At 38.2% G+C, this 21,759-nt stretch overlaps 1 protein-coding gene across 5 annotated transcripts in view; it reads right to left on the minus strand.

Moving 5' to 3' along the window:
- Window positions 1-2,052: 2,052 nt before the first annotated feature.
- The window catches only part of senp6a (SUMO specific peptidase 6a), a 31,075-nt gene continuing 11,368 nt past the window's right edge, over window positions 2,053-21,759 (minus strand). For 3 of the 5 annotated variants that reach the window (XM_042390622.1, XM_042390628.1, XM_042390627.1), the window contains 18 exons: window positions 19,735-19,838; window positions 17,692-17,786; window positions 15,375-15,768; window positions 15,023-15,261; window positions 12,136-12,279; window positions 11,495-11,528; window positions 10,825-11,013; window positions 9,688-9,881; window positions 8,494-8,705; window positions 7,521-7,637; window positions 7,297-7,419; window positions 6,628-6,720; window positions 5,992-6,332; window positions 4,726-4,814; window positions 4,469-4,557; window positions 4,243-4,311; window positions 3,380-3,530; window positions 2,053-2,473 (listed from right to left, as the gene is read on the minus strand). In XM_042390622.1, the coding sequence (XP_042246556.1) occupies window positions 2,237-2,473; window positions 3,380-3,530; window positions 4,243-4,311; window positions 4,469-4,557; window positions 4,726-4,814; window positions 5,992-6,332; window positions 6,628-6,720; window positions 7,297-7,419; window positions 7,521-7,637; window positions 8,494-8,705; window positions 9,688-9,881; window positions 10,825-11,013; window positions 11,495-11,528; window positions 12,136-12,279; window positions 15,023-15,261; window positions 15,375-15,768; window positions 17,692-17,786; window positions 19,735-19,838 (2,914 nt within the window). In that variant the 3' untranslated portion in view covers window positions 2,053-2,236. The remainder of the gene's footprint in view (window positions 2,474-3,379; window positions 3,531-4,242; window positions 4,312-4,468; window positions 4,558-4,725; window positions 4,815-5,991; window positions 6,333-6,627; window positions 6,721-7,296; window positions 7,420-7,520; window positions 7,638-8,493; window positions 8,706-9,687; window positions 9,882-10,824; window positions 11,014-11,494; window positions 11,529-12,135; window positions 12,280-15,022; window positions 15,262-15,374; window positions 15,769-17,691; window positions 17,787-19,734; window positions 19,839-21,759) is intronic. The other 2 variants (XM_042390626.1, XM_042390623.1) reach the window with 2 other exon arrangements.

Genomic DNA, 21,759 nt, shown 5'->3' on the forward strand with positions numbered 1-21,759 from the left:
AAATTGTCCCCATACAGGTGAATACTACTGAAACAATATACGTTCATTAAATGCTTTCAGTTATTACACTTTATTGACTATTTTAACTGCTTTCACCTGTTACACTTCAACTGACACCTCAACTCCTTTCAGTGTCTCAGCATCCCCTGAGAACTGACTTTTCAACTGCTGTCACCATTTAATATTTTTTTTAACCTGTTTACAGTATTTGCATCTAAATTTGTTTTCACAAATTGGTTGCACAACCTTTAACGTCAGTGTCTGTGTTTGATTAACAGCAGCTGGCAGACTGAGCCCCGACTGAAACCATCATGAAACCACAAAATAAACAAATAAAGTATAAATTTCTCCTTTTTTGTTTCTGTTTTTTTTATTATTATTATTGTTATTTTTGAGTTAAACCAGGTCTACAGATAGTTAAACCTTAGATACAGTGACTTCTGGTGGCATTCAGGTGATTTCTACATGACGTAGCAGCTGACTTAAGACTAAATCAAAAAGGTGCAGTTTCAGAAAACACAGCAATGAGGTGGTTTCGTTCCAGACAACACAGGTTTAAACCAGTCTAAAACCTTAAACTGCAGATAAGCAAAGTACAGTATACATTTTCTTGCATACTCTTAAATTAAGCAGAGCTGCAACGATTAGTCGATTTACAGAAAATTAATTGGCAACTACGCTCACCGGTCACTTTATTAGGTACACCTGTACAATCTAATGCAATCCAATACAACAGCTCTGCCATAAATTCTACATTAATGAAGCTTATACATTTTCAGTTTTGTATGTTAATGCAGTGGACAAAATATTAGGAACACCATTCAATATAATGCACCCCAGTATACTGCCACCCACTATGACCTCAATGATAAACAAAGTAGAATTATCACCTTTCTGACAATGTCAACAGACTGAAAATGTATAAGCTTCACAAATGTATGGCATAGCTGTCGTATTGGATTGCATTAGATTGCGCAGGTGTTCCTAATGAAGTGGCTGGTGAGTGTATTTTGATAATCAAATTATCATTTTAGTCATTTTTAAAGCAAAAATGCCAAATATCTGCTGGTTCCAGCTTCTCAAATGTGGTGATTTGATCCTTTTTTTTTGTCATGCATGATAATAAACTGAATATTCTTGGCTTTTGGTCTGTCAGACAAAACAAGACCTCTGACTTTGGAAATTATAACTTTTCACTCATTTCTTGCATTTTATAGACAACATGATTCATCTACTAATCGAGAAAATAAAAGAATTGTTAGCTGTGGCCCTAAAATGAAGTCTTCTTTTTTCTGTGAAACACTGTCCATTCATTTCTGACAATCTCTAATTTTCACCTTGATTCTTCTGTCTTTAAATTCCTTTTCAAGTTGAAGTGTTTATAAAGCGCTTTGAAACTACCTCAGTCTACAAACTGCTCAGTAAATAAACTTGCCTCGGACCGTCTTTGTCACTTGAAAATAATAAAGTGCATTCAAGACTTTTTCAGACCTGCGTAGCAACACATAAACTCACACACACACACACAATATATATATATATACACATAGAAAAACAATCTTAGTTCTATTCATAACTCTCCGATAGCACGCGGCACAAATAAAAGGCTAAGGCAAAGGAAGTGCTCTTGCATCTAAGGTTGCTTTTAATGCTGAGAATTGATCCACTCCACATCAAAGAGGCACAACAAGCAGTGAACTACGTATGTGACTCATGAACTGGAACTTCCTGAAAACAGTTTCTTTTCTCCAGATGGGTGGATTGTTTACTTACAAATAACAGCAACTTTCTCTATGTATTTTTTTTATTATTATTATTATTATTATTATTTTTGTCTTCTTCTACACAACTTGAAAGCTTATTATTATTATTATTTTTGTCATCTTCTACACAACTTGAAAGCATAAAAAATACTGATGCAAGAGCAGAAAAGTATCTTCTGCACAGATCCTCCTGGAGAGAAGAACATCTATGAAAACATAACTTAAATGGGCCACTTCATGAATGAGTCATAAAAGGGAAAATTACAAAGACAGCAGAAAAACTCCAGCGTATTTACAGTTCGTGTTTTATTCATTACAAATTTGTTTGTTGTGTGTGGTTAATGAAGGGAGGAGTTAAGGACTGTTGAAGTGAAACCAGCAGCGTATGATAAGGTTCGGCCCCCCCGATTGGGCCTGGGAGTGACGGGGTGAGGATGAGGAGGAGGAGGAGGAGGAGGAGGGTGGAGTTTGTTTCAGGGGCTGATGGGTAGGTTTGGCAGCCCGCCTGTCGACCCAGAAGTCTCTTCGATCTCCGGCTCTTCGGAAGAGCCCGGCGGAGCCTCGACCTGGTCGGACTCCTTCTTGTCCAGTTCTTGTTGCGCTTGGATCTTCAGGATCAGCTCCTTGATCTCCTCGCGCTTCGTCTTCATCCGCTGCTGAGGAAACCACTCCGACAGGTTCACCGGTAGATGAAAACTGGGAATCGGATTCTGAATGGAAAGACAAAAGAAAAATGATTAATTTATGAGCATACCTGCTTTATTTGAAATCCCACCAGGATGGTACGGAAGTCAAAAAAGGCCAATATTAAAAGGATAAACCTGGTGATATCCTATATTTTTCATTATTTTCAACAAATCCCATGAAAACACCAAAACCAACAATGAATTGATCTACTAACAAGAATTGTGTGATATGTCTTAGACCTCCGTTGTCGTCCAAAAACTGTTAAAAAACACGTCAGTGAGCCACACTGCTGCGCTGGGTGACATGTTCCTTCATTAACATGAACACACACTGTTTATTCTGACTCAATCTGCCACACACACACACAGTCCTGCTGTTAGTTCCCAACAAATGCACTATTTCCTCCTGTTTGTTAGCTGAAAACTACAGTGACCAGCTGTTTTAGGAAATTATGGAGCATTTTTTAAAAAATGAAACTATATTTATTGCAATATATATTTATTTATTTATATATTTAAGTTAATTTATTCAATTATTTTACAATTTGTTTTACTTCTTCAATGCATATGATTATTTCATAATGTCTTAATTTTCTATTTTATATTGGCCAATCTGGGCTTCCATATGCACATACTGTACAGATGAAACAATTTAAAAAAAAGCACCATTTCCATGAAAATGAATAGTAACAGTTGCCAATTTTAGTCCTTGAATCTCTTTAAAAACAATGTTAATGTAAATAATATGGACCTTGATTACTGAAGCAATTCGTTCAGTAAAGTTTTTCTTAACTTTACTGGAAAACAAGAAACCACAAAAGTACAAACAATCGAGAAGAGAAAGCCAATAAAACAAGCCAATAAAATCAGAGAAAAAGTAAATGTGATGTTTAGAGTGGACGGATGTTGATTTTTAGTTTCTCCTCTCACCTCGAAAAAGCTCTCCACATACTGCAGGATGTAAACTCCACAGTCGCTGAAGTTATCCTGCTGAGGCACACGTGGGCTGGAGCCCTTCATAACGTCCTTCCCGAAACTCCGTTGAGTCCCTTTACGCACCTCCCACTCCACCTCCAGGTACCTAAAACAAACACACACCCGGGAAGTTGTTAAAACTATGTTAAACTCCCCTCTGAGACTCAAAATGTAATTTAATTATCTAAATACTAAATTTCAAAATCATCCAGGTATATAAAAGGACATTAGATGTTTTCCAAGACAAGTCTTTTTAAAAATCTCTGCTGTTCTTTTCATAGTATTTTATAACATTGTAGTGATGGTGTTGCTCCATCTATGTTGCTCATGGACTCACTGAGTCGTAACCTTAAATAGAAACCAAAATTGTAATAAAACAACAAACCACAACAATAGAAACTGTAAAACGAGTATTTTCTTTTAAGAAAAAAAGTCCAAATACTCTTGTGTGATTTCTTAAGTCCTCTATGACAGTAAACTAAATATCTTTGGACTGTTGGTCGGGACCAAAAAAGTTATTTGCAGACAACTAATTGATTTATTGCAAAAAATAATGGACAGCTCAAACAATAATGGAAAATAATCATTAGTTGCAGCTCTGATTCCAAGCAGAGTATTTTGCCTTAAAACATGTATGGAAGTTATCTTTAAGGATCACAACTTTCATGAGATCCCTCATCATCTTAATCTGTTGTCAGAGTTACATTATTGTTATGCTAGTGACGCAAATTTATACAATTGCTCTATAAAATCTGGAAACAATCTGAAATAAAAGAAAGATTTAATTTGAAATGTCTGTCTGCTCCTCAGGCACTCACTCTCTGAGAGTTTTCACCACAGTCGATCTGGCCGGACCACGCAGGGAGTCCATGATGAGAATACAAGGCCTGAGGGAGGAAAAAAAAAACAAAAAAGGAGTTAACCATCAGTTAACCGTCCACCACTGCAACAAATCATCACTTTCACATGACCGCTCTGCCGTGTGTGTTTCAGCAGAGCAGCAACGCCTCCCGTAGGTGAAAAGGCAGAAGTGCGTCCACTCACTGTTTGCAGAGGTTCTGTTTCGAGGCCAAACCAGAGGCGTCGGCGCTGAGAGAGTCTTCAGCCAGAGTCCCGTCCTCACTGCACTCATCCTGGACACACAGACAGCAACAAGGTTAACTTCACATTATCATTACTTTTTCCATTAAAAGTTCCTTCAGTACACTCTGAGTGACTTTCACTTCATTAATGGACAGATGAGAACAGAAAAAAGGAGACAAACATGCAGAAAATAAAAGAAATGAGTAAGAGTAGAGTACCTGACAGGAGCTTTGGTCATCAGAGAAGGTGTAGGTGTCGTCCTCGCCGTTTCTTGAACTGTAACAAACACTGATTCGGTGCAAACCGCCTAAAAACAAACAAACAAAAGCATTATTTATTTGTTTGATAAAAAAAAAAAGCTTTGAATGTGTCCTTGGCTGATCAAACTTCACCATAGTTTATATCACCCATAAATAAACGTAATATTTTCCAGACATTTTAATTGATTCAGATTGTGAGAAACACTTGAAACATGGATTTCTCTCTAATTTAGTGATGTCTGTTCTATTACAGAGAAATAAAGCAGGATATTCTAATTTAATCTGTGTTTTAATTAATTTTTTACTGTCATGATGCATCTTTATGTTAAAGCATAAAGAAACGACTGTTTTGGAAGCTCACAGACAGTTTGACCGAAGTAATCTATGGCAGTGAACATTGTGTTTCTTTTTAAATTTTCTTAAGTTAACATTGAAAGATAATTCCTCTCACTACATCCATATTTACTAGTTTGTGCTTAAAGCTGCAATAACTAAAAAATCTGGCAGAACCTTTTACAGAACAATTACCACTTGTAAATCCAAAACTACATGATAAAAACTCAACTTTGACTTATAAAATTACATAATCAAAATGTATAATAATTATAGTAGGAATGTTAAGCATACTGTTCATGATTTAATGGCCTGAAACATGTAAAACCATGAATGTTACTTCAGCCAATCTAAGTGTTTTTGTGTAACAGCAAAAAGGCAGGATATCATCTGATATATCTCACTTTGACAAATACAAACAAACTCTCTCCTCCTCTATTTTTATGTTTTTATTGAACAATGGAAGCCAAAGCAGCTGAACACGACATCTGTTGTGTATCTTTCACACTCGAATCTCAAGTGGAGATGTGCTTTACTACTCAAGATGTCTGGATAAAGTAACTTGCACAGAAAGCACTTCAGAGATGACATTTATAGAGCCTAAGTTTTATTTCATGAGCTGACTTTTTCAGCAATGGCACTGAAGAAGGTACGCAGAAAATGCTGCAAATCTGTCAAGAGCTCCTGCTTTCTTTGCCTTTATAAAGTTACTGAGCAAAATTTAGATTTAAAATAGGAACTTTCTGATTAAAGAACAAGTAAACAAGATCGTAAATGTCGCCAAACATTCGATATCAGCGTTTGGCGCTTTGTTTACTCTGTTACACAAGTTTTGTGGTTTAATATCGAGCTCTGAACATCTGACCTGTTAAATGTCAGATGATGACTCACTTGTGAACTGTTGCTCGGGGTCGGCCTGGCCATTGCCCGATGCCGCAGGAGTACTGGAAGCCTCTTGTCCCCTGTCTGTGACGGCAGAGTTCTCCTTGGGGTCGCCTTCGGTCTGACCCTCTGCGGACGCTTCGGGGACGCCGGGGGACGAGTGATCTGAGGAGTTGTCCAGCCCGTCTCTTTCTGGGGACAGAGGCCGGCAGTGATCCGGGATGTCCTCCTCCGATGGAGGATCTGCGGCCGGGGTCGGGGCTGGAAACGGGCCATGGTACAGCGGGTTCTGTTCGTACACCGCACCCTCGAGGCCTGGGAAGCAGATGACTGCCAAGTACCAGTGAGCTCTGACAACACAAGAGTTAAAAATAAATTATGTCCCGTTTTTTAAAATAGATGAGGACATAATTTAAGAGCTAATTATATTCAAGCACCACCTGCAGCCTGTGTCTGACTCAAAATGGTTTTCAAAGACTTTATGTAGAATATTTTCTTATTGTGACAACGTGTGTGTTCAATATGTTGGTCACATTCTTATATTGATTGGCTAATTAGTTCTGTTTAGTAATAAACCAATTCAGTTAAACCTTTCCTGTAGAAATCCAGTAAAAATTCAAAGTAGTTGTCAAACTCAAGACTCACGACTCATTGATGGGAACAAAAATGAAGTCCTTCTGAAACAGATCAACGTGCCGAGTCCACGTCTTTACCCTGTTGTGCTTCCTTTTCTGGATTCTGGAAAAAAAAAAAGAAAAAGCAACGCATTTAGAAGTGAAAGTGAAGATGTCTCAACATAATTTGATATTAAAACATCTTCTGTTACAGCTTGGTATGTGTTGGAAAAAGAAGGAGAGCTGGGAAGTTTCCAGATTAGGGGACAAATGAATAGGTGTGATCCAAATAATTATCAACCCATATAAGGAGAATAACACAAGACTAATTTCAGCATTTTATCAAGGATTGAACATTATTGATAAGCAAAGTATGTAGAACTTTTCAGATAACGATCGGAAGAAACACCACACATCCACTAATATCCACTGATTCACGGACGTGGAGGGAATTCTCCATTCGCTTCGTTATCACACCAAAGATGAAAAATAAGCAGCTACATAGACACCAGATGTATCGGAGAGTGTGGATCATTTGATGGTCATCATAGATGTTTTTTTGGAAAATGTTAGAAAATGTGTTTGTGTTTTGGGAAATGGTATGTTAAGTGTTAAAATAAATACTGGGATATAAGGTTCCTATGAGTTGTACGGAGCTAAATCTCTGACATTTCTCTGTTTTGTACTTCTGGATACTCACGGCAGGTTTGTCGTGTCGGGAACGTTCCTCCGCTCCCTCTGGTTCAGTCTCTTGTAGAAGAAGGAGCTGAACACATGAATCCTTTGTGCATCTTCTTTTTTCAATTTCTCTAAAACTAAATATCTAACATGGAAAGACAAGATGACACATCTATAAATTACACTGACAGAGAAAAAGAGTGTTTTAATGTCTGAAATCAGCTACAAATGAACCAAAAAACTTACTTTAAATAAAAGTCTATGATAACGTCGTTAAGGAATTCTCCATCATTAAGGCAGTGGAGGTCTTCATTAGTGACTAATATGCCACCTTTGGCTGGAGGAGGGGGATACACCATTAATCTGGAAGAAAAAAAAAACATGACAAACAAGTGTTATCTGGGACTGACAGCAACATCAAACATGTCCCGTCAGCAATTAACTGAACACTGAAGCTCAGCTCCACAACCATACCACTGAAAACACAGAATATTTATGGGGTTTTTTTTCAGTTTTTACAAATAATGCATCTCACTGGAAAACATTTCTTTGTTGTTATGAGTCTGTATGGGAGTTCTTCTCCTGGCAGGGTTTCCTAGCTTTTCTGTCATCACAAAGGTTTTTTTTTTTTTATACTGACATTGTTGTGGTCCAGTCAACAGGTGGTGGGCTGATGACAGGATGTTGTATCATGACTGAAATAGAGGTAAAAAAAAAAAAAAGATTTATACCTTTTATCTACTCTACCTCCTCTGAAGAAACTCTAAAAATGGTTTTTATTTTAATTATGGCAGCTAGTTAATAGAAACACAACAAGTCAAGTAACTACAAGTAGGTGATGATGGACTGATGACCTTCTTCATGTATAAAAATACATCCTGCCACACAAACAGCCTGTAACAATATATCTTTATTATTCAAGCTTTGTTGTTGATTCATACTTTTTCCTCACGGCCTGGTATCAAATACTCCCGTGGTCCAGTACTGGTCCACAGCCCGGTGGTTTGGAACCACTATTTTATGACACCACATGCTGATAATCAACTGACAGATTAGTTAGAACATTTTTGGATATTGAAGAAAATTGTTTTACAGTGAGAACATTTATTAATTGACGACGTTTCAAGTTTCGAGACGTTTCGAAAAGCTGCTGTGACATTTCACATATGCCCTCCTTCTGTTAAACATTTCGCAGCCCGTCTCGTAAACAGTCACTCACTTGACAATTGGTCCGGAGAAGGTGGGCTGGAGGTCGGTCATGTCCTCGTCTTCATCTTCAAAGTAGGTGCTGGTCTGCTGGCGAGTGGCCATCCGTGTGCGTACGGGCATCACCGTCGTAACCTGCGTGACCTGAGTGACCTTGCTGACCGGGGTGACCTTGGTAACCGGGGAAACTTGGGACATTTTGGGAGGGGTTTGTACTGGCTTCGCCTGCAGATAGGAACAGGTGTTTGTGAGGTCCAAGAAAATAAAAACAATGAATTTAATCAAAATACTCCTGGAATTGAGACAAATAGAACCAATATCTTCACAATATTTACAAAATTGCAATTTTTTTTTTTTTTTTTTTTTTAAATTGTGCAATTTTTCCCACCAAAAATTGATGGCCAATTTTGCCAATCACAATTTTTCCATGTAAAAACTATCACAATTAGAAGTCTGTTTTTGAATCAAAGTCAAATAAAAACCAAGTCTAAATCTCTGTAGTTACAATATTCCTTGTAACTGGGGTTGTAGCACCTTATGCCATATGTATGCACCATAGTTACAATCTTTCTTGTAACTATGGAGTGTATGGGGTTTTCTTTCTCTACAACTTGTATAGTAGTTAAATTTGATCACTTCTGGGCTAGCAGCGACTGATGAGATTCTGGCTTTTCACACTTTCTGCAACTCAATTATAATTTTAACAAAGTTATTTTAATAGTCACAACTTTTGTTTTACAGTTGACTTGCATTTTTTAAAATAATAATAATTGTAAAACAACAGAAAATGGTTGAAATCTTTAGCGCCATTTTTTAGCAAATATGTTGCTAATTCAGAAAAAAAATCTGTACAGACCAGTAACAGTTGCTGATCAATAGAGTTGAAATGATTGGTTTATTAATCAAGTAGTCAATAAACATAAAATTAATTACAGCCAAAACATTGATAAACATTATCTGATTTCAGCTTTCAAATAGATTTGCGGTTTTTCTCTGTTGTGTATTATATTATTGGGGTTTTGGAGCGCTGGTCAGATAAAACTATTTGAAGATGTGGGAAATGATGAATATTTTTCACTACCTTCTGAAATTTTAAGGAAAAAAAAAATTGTTCGATTAATAGATAATGAAAATAATTTCTAGTTGCAGCCCTCCTGATCGGAACCAGCGACTCAGGACCATCAGGTCTCCATTGCGGTACACTCACCTTCTCCTCCTTCTGCTTCGACGCCTTGTTATAGTTGACCAGTCGGATGTTGGCCTCTTCGAAGGGCAGCTTGGCGGGGAAGTTGATGAGGTTGTTGGTCCTGCCGATCTCTCGCAGGATGTCCTCCAGGATCATCTGCTCCTTCATCGCCAGGCCGTTCTCGAAGATCAGAACAATGTACTTCTCATCCGACTCTGGGCGAAGGCACAAAGCAGAGTGGTTTATTAACTCAGAGTTTTTCTGTGTTTATATATTTTTTGCATTTAGAAAATAATTTATTTCAAAATATGTTTCTTATATTACATGTCAGCAACCTTTTCATAGCATTTATACAAAGATCCTCTCTTGTCTTTTATTCATTTTTGGTCAGCGCCACACTAGAGATCAGCAGCTTGAGTGTAATCTGGATACAGTTGTTTAACAAATATACAGCAGTGTAATGAGGCCGTTAACAATCATTAAGACTGATAATGAGATAATGAATGATGACAGAAACACTGAATTTAATATTTTATTTGAAATGTTCTTAAGTCTTAAGACACAATCAGTCATTTTTGATTATATAAATTGCAAACGTATAGAAAAAGTTAGTAAATCTGGAGGTGTGGAGTTAGAAAGAAGTGAGCTCCTCATCTCTGCCAGAGGCTAACGCTCCAGGCTACGTTAGCTACTACTAGCATAACACGCTCGAATCTCAGACTGAACTGTAAGTGGTTGAGTTGCATTGTGGGTAACGTAGGCGCCAAGTTTTGAGAAGGAAGAAGATTGTTTGGAATATAAAAATGATGATATCTCTGGTTCTGCTGCATTTTGTGTCTGTTAATTGTTCATCATGAGTCCAACAATGTTATAGGGGTATAATGCTAAATCGGTGGAGTGCCCTTTTATTTTGTGTTACTGTGAATGTAGTCATACAGTAAGAACAAGTATTAAAATCAAAAATTTAGATGCATCAATCATTTTTAATTGCAGTATCTTCAATCTAAATTTAATCAAACTGTGATTATGTCTCACTGTTGCACTGATTGATCTAAGTTTGGCTTTTTAATCCCATGTTATTGTATATTAGTTATTTAAGAAAAACATTATATTTGCAGGTATATTTACAGATCAGATGTGCGTTTGTGTGTTACTCACGGTCCCCGGTGCAGTTGTACCACTGGCCTCCCTTCTCGTTGGACATATTGAGTTGTGTGCGCAGGCGGACGCACTCCTCCGGAGCCGTCTGGAAGAACAAGACCGGCAGCTTCCGGACGCTGCACCACTCACAGCTGATCAGCTCCGACGCCTGGAGACAAACCTTCTCTATGCTGCCGCGCTCCGGATCTGATGAGTAACACACAAGTTTGATTCTGTCACTTTTATAAAAAGTATGAAAAAAAAACAAACTACAAATTACATCACAAAAAGATGAAGAGCAGAACTTGAAAATTTGAGATTTAACAGAGACACTAATATAAACTGATTGACAGTAGGATGCTTTAGACTAAGTTTTAGTGTCCCTCTGCATACAAATGCAGTCATTCAGAGGTTTTCCTGCTTACTGAAGTCCAACATATTTGTGAATAATATGTAACGCCAGATTTGTGATTTTATTTTCCAGTAATGACAAATGAGTGACCAAAAGAACCCAAAATGTCACGCTTGCCGTCATTTCTATGTATTCACATGAATCAATTATGCTTAAAATGATGAGACTGAATGAATGAATGAATACAAAACTGCACTGAAACAACAGTCAGTCATACGACACTAATGTCTGATCCAACAGCTCTGCACACAGAGTTTTAACGAATACGTTTCATACCTTCAGTTTCAAGCTGGATTTTGTCGATGGAAAACTGAAAAAAAAAAACCACAAAAACAAAGAGTGTAATTAATCATTTTCATTTCATTTATCTTTTTAAAGTGATCATATAAAAAATCCTTAATTTTCCTGCAAGGTTTTGATTGTGAGACAACTGAAGGAAGTGTTGAGTTCAATTAACAGCAACTTAATATTCTCATATTTTTTAGACTCAACATTAAACTAAATCAATAAATATAAATAAAACAAAAACAGAAAAGTTGGCAGTGTAGAAAATACTTTGAAACACCATTTATCAAAAATATTAGTGAACAATTAAATGGCAAGAAAGTATAAATAGTAAAAAAAGATCCTCCTTTTGGCATCTAGTTCAAAGCTTCTTGGGGGTTCAAGCTGGTGTTGTAGTTGGGAATTCAGTCACATGACCTCATCATTTCTAAAAACCTTTGGCCCTGAACTGAGCCCTGAGCATTTTCATACTTTTCTAAACTCTTTGTGCAAAACTAAACACATTCAACATTTTAAAATGATCCAGTTCCTTTTCTAAAATTTGACAGGAATCATGTGTTATTGGTACATGCAGCTTAAAGTGATGAAACAAAGGCTGCAGAGCTTAGCAGACAGGCGCTAAAATTACTTACGACGACGGGCTTCGTCACCATCCTACGGAGAGTTCCTACTCTTACACTCCGACACTCCAGTATGATGCTGTCACACTTATTGGACGTGATTTTGGGCTTCTTTGTTCTGGGTGAAAACTGCTCAACTGCGGGTTGATTTCCAAACTGCAGAAAAAGAAAAAGCAAACGTGTGACTTTAGGGAGAAGAATACACTGGTGATCTTGAAAAGGTGCTACAGTCCAGGCAGGAAGGTTTTGTTCTTCAGGCTCTGAACTTCAGCACATTCAATTTGAAATAAAATAATGGATACTACATTAAAGTGCCAAGTCTCCAACTTTAATTTGAGTAGGTTTACATCAATATAGAAAGAAGTGTGTGGGAGATACAGCTCTTTTAACACATAGTGCCCAAAGTTCAGGACTTCATAAGTAGAGAGTTCACACGTAGCTCTGAGTTGATTCAGAGTTGCCACTTAGACTATGTCTACATGGAGCTGGCTGAATTTTAAAATGCTGTTTTCTAGCAAAAACACACAACACAGGATCTTCAGCTTGTTTCTGCAAATTAAAACGCCATAACAGGTCATTCTCCTCCGACTCGGCATGTGCACAGGACAGATGAGCGAGTCAGCCACAGAAAATCAGCGAAGAGGAAACTGTATACTGTTTCTGTTTCTGCAGCAGCTCCCTGACATTTTTGTCTATTGCGAGCACATTACAACAATTTCAGCGAAAGAGAAAAGTGGTACATCGCTACAATTAATGTCGTTTTAGTCTGGACGGAGGGCCGAAACAGAGAGAAAAAGATGCGTTTAGGGATTTAGCCGGCTTAGTGTGGACATGGTCTGGAGATATGAAAGGAAGCACAGAGCCTGAAGATAAAAAAAAAAAGTCCAAATATTTACAGTTTGGACTGTAGAGCTGCAACAATTAGTGAACCAACAGAAAACTTATTATCAGCTACTTTTATAATTGAATAATCATCTTTTTAAGAAAAAATATGCCCATATACCCTTCTTTCAGCTCCTTCAATGTGAATACTTTCTTGTTTATTTAGTCTTCTATTATATTAAACTTAATATCTTTGAGTTATGGGCTGGTCAATTACGGTTGGGACATTTGAGGACGCCACTTTGGGCTTTGGGAAACAGTGATGGACATTTTTCACCATTCTCTGACATTTTATAGACCAAACAACTAATCTATTAATTGAGAAATAATCAACAGACTAATTGATGATGAAAATAGTGGTTTTGTTAGTTGCAGTTGCAATTTAGTGTTTCTTTGTGTGTGTTTGTGTGTTTTGGTTGACATTCCCAGAGTGAACTTGGCCAGCAGGTGCTGTACACACGGACAAACACAAACACACACACACACACACACACACACACACACACACACACACACACACACACACACACACACACACACACACACACTATCAGTATCAGTGCCAAAGTCGACCCAGACAACAGTCTGTACACCATAATCTATTTCACGAGACCTTCTAAAATTAAGGGCATGATTCATCTTAGTCAAGAGCATTGTTGCAAAACATGCACAGCTAACACACTGATGCTTTTACAGTTTCTACTCTTATTACAACAACGTTCATGACTTTTTTCTTTTATTTGTGTTTATCTTTGCTTCTTTTATCACTGCTTTTTACCCATGATGGTAGTTTTATTGTTCAGTTTATTATTAGGTTCACCTTGATAAAACCTGTGGTGTTAAGGTTTGTTTTTCTACACAGTCCACCCAATTCATATATAACCCAAGTTAGTATAACCCACTACAGTTCAGCAGCAGCACAACTTAAAGCCTCCAAAATGACCATAAATAAATCAACACCTCTATAATAAGCTTAATGAAGTCGGATCTATTGCAGGGCTGTTGACTGTATTAGTTTTATCGAGGTGTTCCTAATAAAAATCTAAAGGTTTTCTCCAGCTGTAAATTAAGGTTATATATAATTGCAAACTGTTGTAAATTGTATATTGTGTATAAAGTGGGGATAAAATGTAAACTTGAGAGGGAATTTCTGCTTCAGAAAAACAGATATTGGGATTTTACAGTCTTATTTATCAGTTTGTTGCAATTCTCACCTCACAGATTCAGACTAAAATGTTAATTGGACATGTTAGAAACTCAGGGGAATACCATACCTTAAATCTGTCTGTCATGGGGTTTTGGTTATGAGAACTAGAGCAGTAACAGATTAAAACGTGATGGCTTTGTTTGATGCACTGTTCTGTGAGACTGTGTGATGTGTGAATTAATGTTAGAAAGAGACGTGCAGAAGTGGAAAGAAACTGAACACTTAAAAGGTGTCTACGGCTGCAACGATTAATTGATTGGTAGATCAGCAGAAAACTGGCAACTATTTTGGTGATTGATGCATTGTTTCAGTCACTTTTCAAGCAAAAAAGCAAAATATTGTTTGGTTTCAGATCCATAAATGTGAGGAGTTGCAGCTTTTATTTGTCATGAAGGATAATAATACTAATACTGTTGGGTTCTGGGGTTCTGTCAGAAAAAAGAAGGAATTAGAAGATGTCATCTTAAACTCTGGTAAATTATAAACCATTATATAGCCTGTGCAATTTTTCAGTTAATCAAGAAAATAATCAACAGATTAATCCTTAGTTCCATCCCTACATCTGTCTTCGCTACATCACCATGAGTAAGGAAGTAAAATTAGGTTTTGTATTGTTTCCTGGATGCTCCCTCTATGTTAGACTCATTCTATGTTAGACCACATCGTGAAGATAATTAACCATGTGTAAATAAGAAAATATATATATAGAAAAGCATCTTTTGTTTGATGCAAACACAAACCGTGTTTTTCTCTCTTTGACGTTTTAATAACTATTGTCGGCTACCTGCAGGAGCGGTTAGAGAGTCCCACCTGATCTTTCATCCGTGCTCTCCGTGGTATCGTGATCTTCATGTTGACGTCTTCAAAGAATTCCGTGTTCAGCTCCTCTTGCTCTCCGGTGCTTTTCACCGCCGCCTCCACTCTGCCTCCGGAGGGCGCCGGCGAGGAGTGCGCGGAGTCGGCGGGCCGCGGGGAAACGCTGTCTAGTCTGTTGACACTTCCTGTGCTGGCGTTGTCGGCCTCGTCCTCATCGTCGCTGGACAGGACGACTGCGGAGGAAACATCAGGAAACTCAATATTGTAATGAGGTGTCTGAGAGTTTATGAACTTGTATTTAAAAATACAAATAATTTCTCCTTTCTGATCAGTACTTTGTACTCACTGGGGTCGTTGAGCTCGTGCTGCTGGGCCGCCGTCGCTCTCTTCCCTTTGGGCGTGTTCCTGGATCCGCAGCAGCTCGATGTCCCGGCTAACAGAGGAGACCTGCCGTTGTTCAGAGGCAGCAGGGTTCCTTTGGTGCTTGTGATCCGTATGGGCAGAGTCTCTCCACGAGGTGCCCTCATGGTCGTGGCCGGTTTGTAGAAGTTCTGCGGCAGGCTGTTTGGTCCGGGGGAGGGCTGTGATCGGATGGGGGGTCGGGGGGTCGGGGATGACAGCGTGGCCTGCTGACAGGGCAGCAGCCCCGGGCCGCTGCCACAGTTCTGACACTTGCTTCTGTCCTCGCTCAGCTTGTTGCACTTAATGCACACCGCCTGGTAGACGTTCGGCCGGAGAGGCTGCCAAAGAAAAACACTTATTAAAATTGCTTTAAAGGATTTTTTTTTTCTCCAGCCTCTTGGGGACAGAAGAACCCCATAACAAGTTTCAGAGTCATATTAGTGTCCACCTGGTGAATAAACTTTACATTTTATTTCTTTTTCCAACTCCTGAGAAAAATATCTGGCTCTTTAGCTGCTACATATTCCATTTTCTTCACCTGCTAGTCTCTAACTGTCTGCTGTTTGGTGCTGCTGCTGGATATGAGGTAGATAAGAACGCTGTAACTGAACCAAAACAGTAAATGTGCCATAAAACCAAAACTTGTGCTGCTGCTGGAAATGAGGTAGATAAGAATGTGACTGAACCAAAATGGTAAATGTGCCGTAAAACCAAAACTGCACTTAAAAGAGGCTAAAAAAGCTCAGTATAGTTGGTGATAATTCCCCAGTGGTTTGTCACTAAAAGAGCTTTTACATCTAGTCGCTCAATCTACATAAAACCATCAAATATCAGTCTGGTCTATTATATGAGAGTAAAGCAAAAAGCAGATCAATACAGCAAACCAGCTCTCAGAGGTGATAAATGTTTTTATTTTGTCAATTCATAAAAAAGTTGAAGGATATGATGATCCATTTCAAACTGATTTAACTGACACAAGAAAAAGAGGAGAGTGTCTGTGTTCCAGGAATATAATTATGAGCTCTAGTAATGTCATAAAAATATGAATGAAAAAAGTTATTAATGGATTTCGACTCCCCTGTTATTTTTCTTACTTTGATTTGGGAGATAATCATGCTGATTGATTGAGCGATTTTATTTGACAATTTCATTTTAAAATCACCGGCTGTCAGGGCATTCATTGAGTGCTTACATAAAAGGAAAAGTCAGGATGACATAATAAAGTCCTACGGCTTATTTCCATTGTGGTCCCTTGCTTCCTTGCTCTGTTTTGGAACTACACTTCCCATAATACTTTGGGGGATGTAAACAGGATGTTAAGTATTGCCTGTGAGCTACAACTTGAGCCCAGTTATTTTTAGCCTGTATTTGTTTACATTTTGACAAAATTGCATTAAAAGTCTGCTGAATTAGCTTTTAGCAGCTCCTGTCTGCAGTGTAACCGTGGATGTACAGACAACGATCACTGGATTACTCTGATACTGAAGAAAACTTAACAACATGATGATCCTCAGGTAAGTTCTGCAGTCTTTTTCCTATGATTTCCTGCAGATTTGTGGATGTTTATTCTTGATGCACAGCAGAGATAATGATATCCCCCTGGAAGAGTGAGTCACAATAAATCTAAAAATATGTGTTTCATGTCTGTGTGTTTAGATTGGACACAGTTTGACAATCTTTGCTCTAGGAGACATTTATCTACAAAATTAGGTTGCCGCTGATGCTGAGATCTGTTCATTTCAGAAACAGCAGGTGAATGTTTCCCTTACATTCAGTTCACTGTGGTAGAAGAAAAAAAAAAAACAGCAAAAAACCCCCTCAATATCTGTAATAATGCTTTTCACTCACACTGTCACTGTGTTTCTAAAGGTCACTGGCTGATCAGAGCACATTCTGTCCCAGACAACACTAGAGGCTCTGGATTAAAGCTCAGATCTACAGCGGCTGTGTGGCTCCAGCTGCAGTGTCGGAGGTGTGCTGGAGAGGATGTGAGGACAAAGTGATGAGATGATGATGGACAACAGCAGCAGCAGCAGCAGCAGCAGCCTGGTGACAAGCACTGAGAGGCTGCACCACACCCATAATATCTCATATGCATGGATGGAAATAGATACTTTGCATTGTGACTTAATGCAAATTTATCAAAAGTCTCCTCAGACTGACTGAGGAGACGACATTCAGGGCTAACATGTGCAATGGGATTTGTGGGTAATGAAGTTTTATGCTCTGTGCTGCTGTTGTGTAAGCAGATCTTTTCTTACCTCTGCTGCTTTGACTTGTGAGGGAAAACTACAGCAGCCCTCCAAGGGTTTCCTTTTCTGCTGGATGCGGCGTTTGATGTTCAGGTTCTCTTCTTCTGAAAGGTGAAATCAATGAAAATAATCAAGACAAAATCACTTTTTTTTAATTTATCAATGTTACTTATGAATTACTTACTTATGAACTAAGTCTACTCTGGCTATTCTGTATTGTAGCATATCAGCCAATTCTATCTATCTATCTATCTTTTGCATAATCCATGTTCATGAACGCTGCTATAAATTCAACTGCCTGCACCATTTCAATCTTTCTCATTATATTCTTTATTCTTATTATATTTTTTAAACCTTAATTCTAAATTATTCTTAAGTTTAAATACCTTCTCGCATTTACACTAACTTATCAGTAAGTGTAAATGTAACTGTGGTGAGATGATGTGGTCTTTGTATCCTCATGTATTCATACTGTGATCAATTTATTTAATACATCCTCGATCCTTCCTTGAAGAATACAGTCAAGCTCCTCTGGGAAATTACAGGAAACTAAACTGCAACTAACTATTAATCTGCAGGTTATATTTTCAATTAATTAATCGATTAATTGTTTGGTCTTAAAAACCATCAGAAAACTGAAACATTTCCATCTCAATTTCCTTGACTGCATAGTTACATTAACAAATGTCTTATTTTATCCAAAAAATGTCCAAAAGTGTTCAATTCAAATGTAAGTTATCAAATGTTAACCTTAATGATTAGTTAATTATCAGTTTTCCTGTTGCAGTTCTCAAAAAAAGCTCTGAGGCAGCACATTCATACAAAATCCCTTAAATGTTATTTTAATCGATTTTAAGATCTTTTCATTTTGCGTTTGAATCTGGATGTGCACCAGTTCAGGCATACACTGGAACTGACAAGATGGGACACGAGCCAAACTTTCCTCCATTTAAATAAGCGAGTCAACAGCAAAACCCCTAAAATAAAAAGTAGTGACTGAGTTACAGATGATTTTGTTTCACTACTTTTGGAAATACTGTGAGTGTGAGCGATATTGGATTTATTGGAGAGTTTAAGAAGTCTGATAACCTGATAATATTTATTTACATTCTTTTTTAACATAAAAAACACATCAAAATGACTCTTGCACTTTGTTTTAGTATATTAGTCATAAGAACCTCTGACTTCCACCTCTTCTATTTAACAACTGTCATTAAAAACAGATACATTTCTTTCATCCCAAAAAACATGCAGTAGAGTTGGAACTACTTCTTCAGATTCCCAGTGGAAATAACAGTCCTGTTATCCGACATGAGACCATAACATTCACAATCTATCTGACTTTAATAGCCTGTTGTGATGAATACCAGAACATTTCACTGCACAACACAAGGACACTCATTCATTCATCGCTTCCTGAGCCATCAGGGCCTCCTTTTACTCAGTATTTGTCTTCTAAAATAAAAAAAACAAACACAGCGGAGTGACGAAGATGATGACAAAATGTTTTAGATAACAGTTTTTCCTCCAAGGTCAACTTTATTTCCCTGTTTGTTTGTTTTTTTTCGGTGTAATCATATTCAGGGAGTTGTTTCGCTTACAGAGCCTTTATTAGCTGAGCGAGTGTTTCATTAAGCTCCTCTACTTTCTGCCAGGAAGTCGCAGGAGCTTTGAGGATTAATGTGGGAGGCCTGAGATCTCCTCCTCCTCCTCGTCCTCTGGCAGCAGCAGCAGCAGCAGCAGCAGCAGCAGCAGCGGGAGGAGGTTCAGGCCTGCAGACGCTGCTGGCTGTCACACACACCATGGCATACACAACCAGCTCACATTTTCCACAAACAGATACTAATCAGCATTCATCATACAGACACATACACGCAAAATACACACACACACACACAAAACACAATCCAGTCCTTTCCTCCCAGCAGGAGAAACATGACAAACCCATTGAAATTCAACACCAGCTATCTGCCTGTAATCACCAGCACCCTCTTCTCTTCAGAAACAGCTTGAGAATGACTTAAAGGGAGAAAAAAAAAAAAAAAAAAATACCGTGTGATGTGTCTGGCGAGCTGTGAACTCTACCTGGGATCTCTGGACAGGTGAGGACGATGCTGTCCACTTCTACAGATGGCTGCGTGGTGGTGAAGTCATTTCTGCGGGAGGAGAAACGTACAGTTCAGGTCAGCGGAATCACTCAAGAAAAACGTGTTTTACATACACATCCAACGGCGACGGGAGCCAGGAGATCGACACTGGAAATGTGCAGGTATATTGTCACGCTTTCTCATTCAAGTGAATGGGAAGGAGTGTCCAAACGTTACTGTATACTATGGTGAAACATTCTGATGAACAACATCCATTTCAATTACCCTCATTACCTTAAAAGAACGAGCCCACATCATTTACACTGACAGCACATTAGAAGGGGATCTTTTAATAGCCTGATTACAGCGAGGAAAAACCTCTTTCGTTGTTCATATTGACTCCTGACTGTTGATCTATGACAGACCTGATTAATCGTTGTTTTTTGATGAACGCAGCATAGCTCTTCTGTTTCGCTTAGAAGTTTGATTTTGATTTTCCCAAAGGGAGAACCTTTCTACTGGTCAAGCAGAGGAAGACCAGTCACAACATATAGTGGTGATACATGTCTGAGTAAAAAAAAAGAACTCTTCAACAAACTTTCAAGGATTTTCAAGGCCTGTGGGGACAACAATTACCTGGCAAAATGGCTGTTAATACTGCACAACAGATACAGATTTTCCCAACACAACTTCTTCCAATAACAAGTTAAAGCTATTGTTAACATCAGACCCTAAAAACTGGAATTAAAATGACAAAATAACATAAATTTACCCACAAATGAGAAATCTCTTTTTCAATAAATAAAGAAAGATTAAAGAAAAGGGTAGCGTCTTTTGTTATAAATGTAGCATGTGGGGGGTTTTTTTTGGTGTAAACAGATTCAACAGATCTGGGTCAAAGGTCGCTGGATGGTTGTAAGATGACGGAGGTGGCACGCGCTCAGCCACAGGTATTTCACCACAGCATGAAAACTAGAGCGTCTGTTCTCCTCGAGGCCGAGGCCAGCTAATTATCAAACAGCCTAAACGTTGACCGTCTAAACCGCTGAACTACATGCAAAGTCTCACTGCTGCGTGAAAGTGTCTTAAATCTGACTGTTTTACTCAAACTTAAATGTTATAACTGATAAAAGTTTTTTTTAAAAAGAAGACTTCAAGGTATTTTTTTTTACAGATGGCAATAAAAGAGGAAAGCAAACTTGAGCAATGCAACATATTCTCTGTTTTAATGAATCTTGAATCGTCTCTATCTAGTTTGGAACAAGAACGGCAACCAATGATTATTTTCATCATCAAAACAAACAAAGTGACTCAGACCGAGCTACACAACACTATTCCAGCCAATCAGCAACAGGAGGCATTGGTGCTCGTGCACAGGACGGGGGGAAGTCATCAGAGCGGCTGTCTGTGATTGTTTTGTCGGTTTATCAGACAAAACAAGACATTTGAAGATGTCAACATGGGCTTTAAGTTATTATAATCACCGTTTTCTGACGTTTTACAGACAAAATGATTCATCAAGGACATAATCTACAGATTACTCGATAATGTTGTGAAAGGAAAAGAAAAACTAGACACTCAGAGATGCTGCTGACACAAACAAACCTGGAAAAAACAAAATGTGTGATGTTTCGGGGGCATGAAATTACATCTACTATGTTCACTCCGAGTGATGCAGCTGGATCAAAGTCTTACCTTTCCTTCAAATCAAGGCTGCTTGAAGATAAAAATCAAAGAGAGAAACATCTCACTAATGCAATCATCTCATGTGCTGTGATTCTTTTTTTTTTTACACCAGACCTCCGCGCCAGACTCTCATGTATCCAGAGGATGAATGTAATGAACCAGAGCAGATTAAAATCGCTCTCATCTTCATTGAAGAATATCTTGTGTGCATCAAATACAATTTAAAATTCACGTGACACACTTTCATGCAGTTTCCATGAATAAGTTTCCACCAGAAAGGCAAATAATTTAAAAAAATAAGCTG

This window comes from Thunnus maccoyii, chromosome 17 (assembly GCF_910596095.1).
Source record: "Thunnus maccoyii chromosome 17, fThuMac1.1, whole genome shotgun sequence".
NCBI classification, from domain to species: domain Eukaryota; kingdom Metazoa; phylum Chordata; class Actinopteri; order Scombriformes; family Scombridae; genus Thunnus; species Thunnus maccoyii.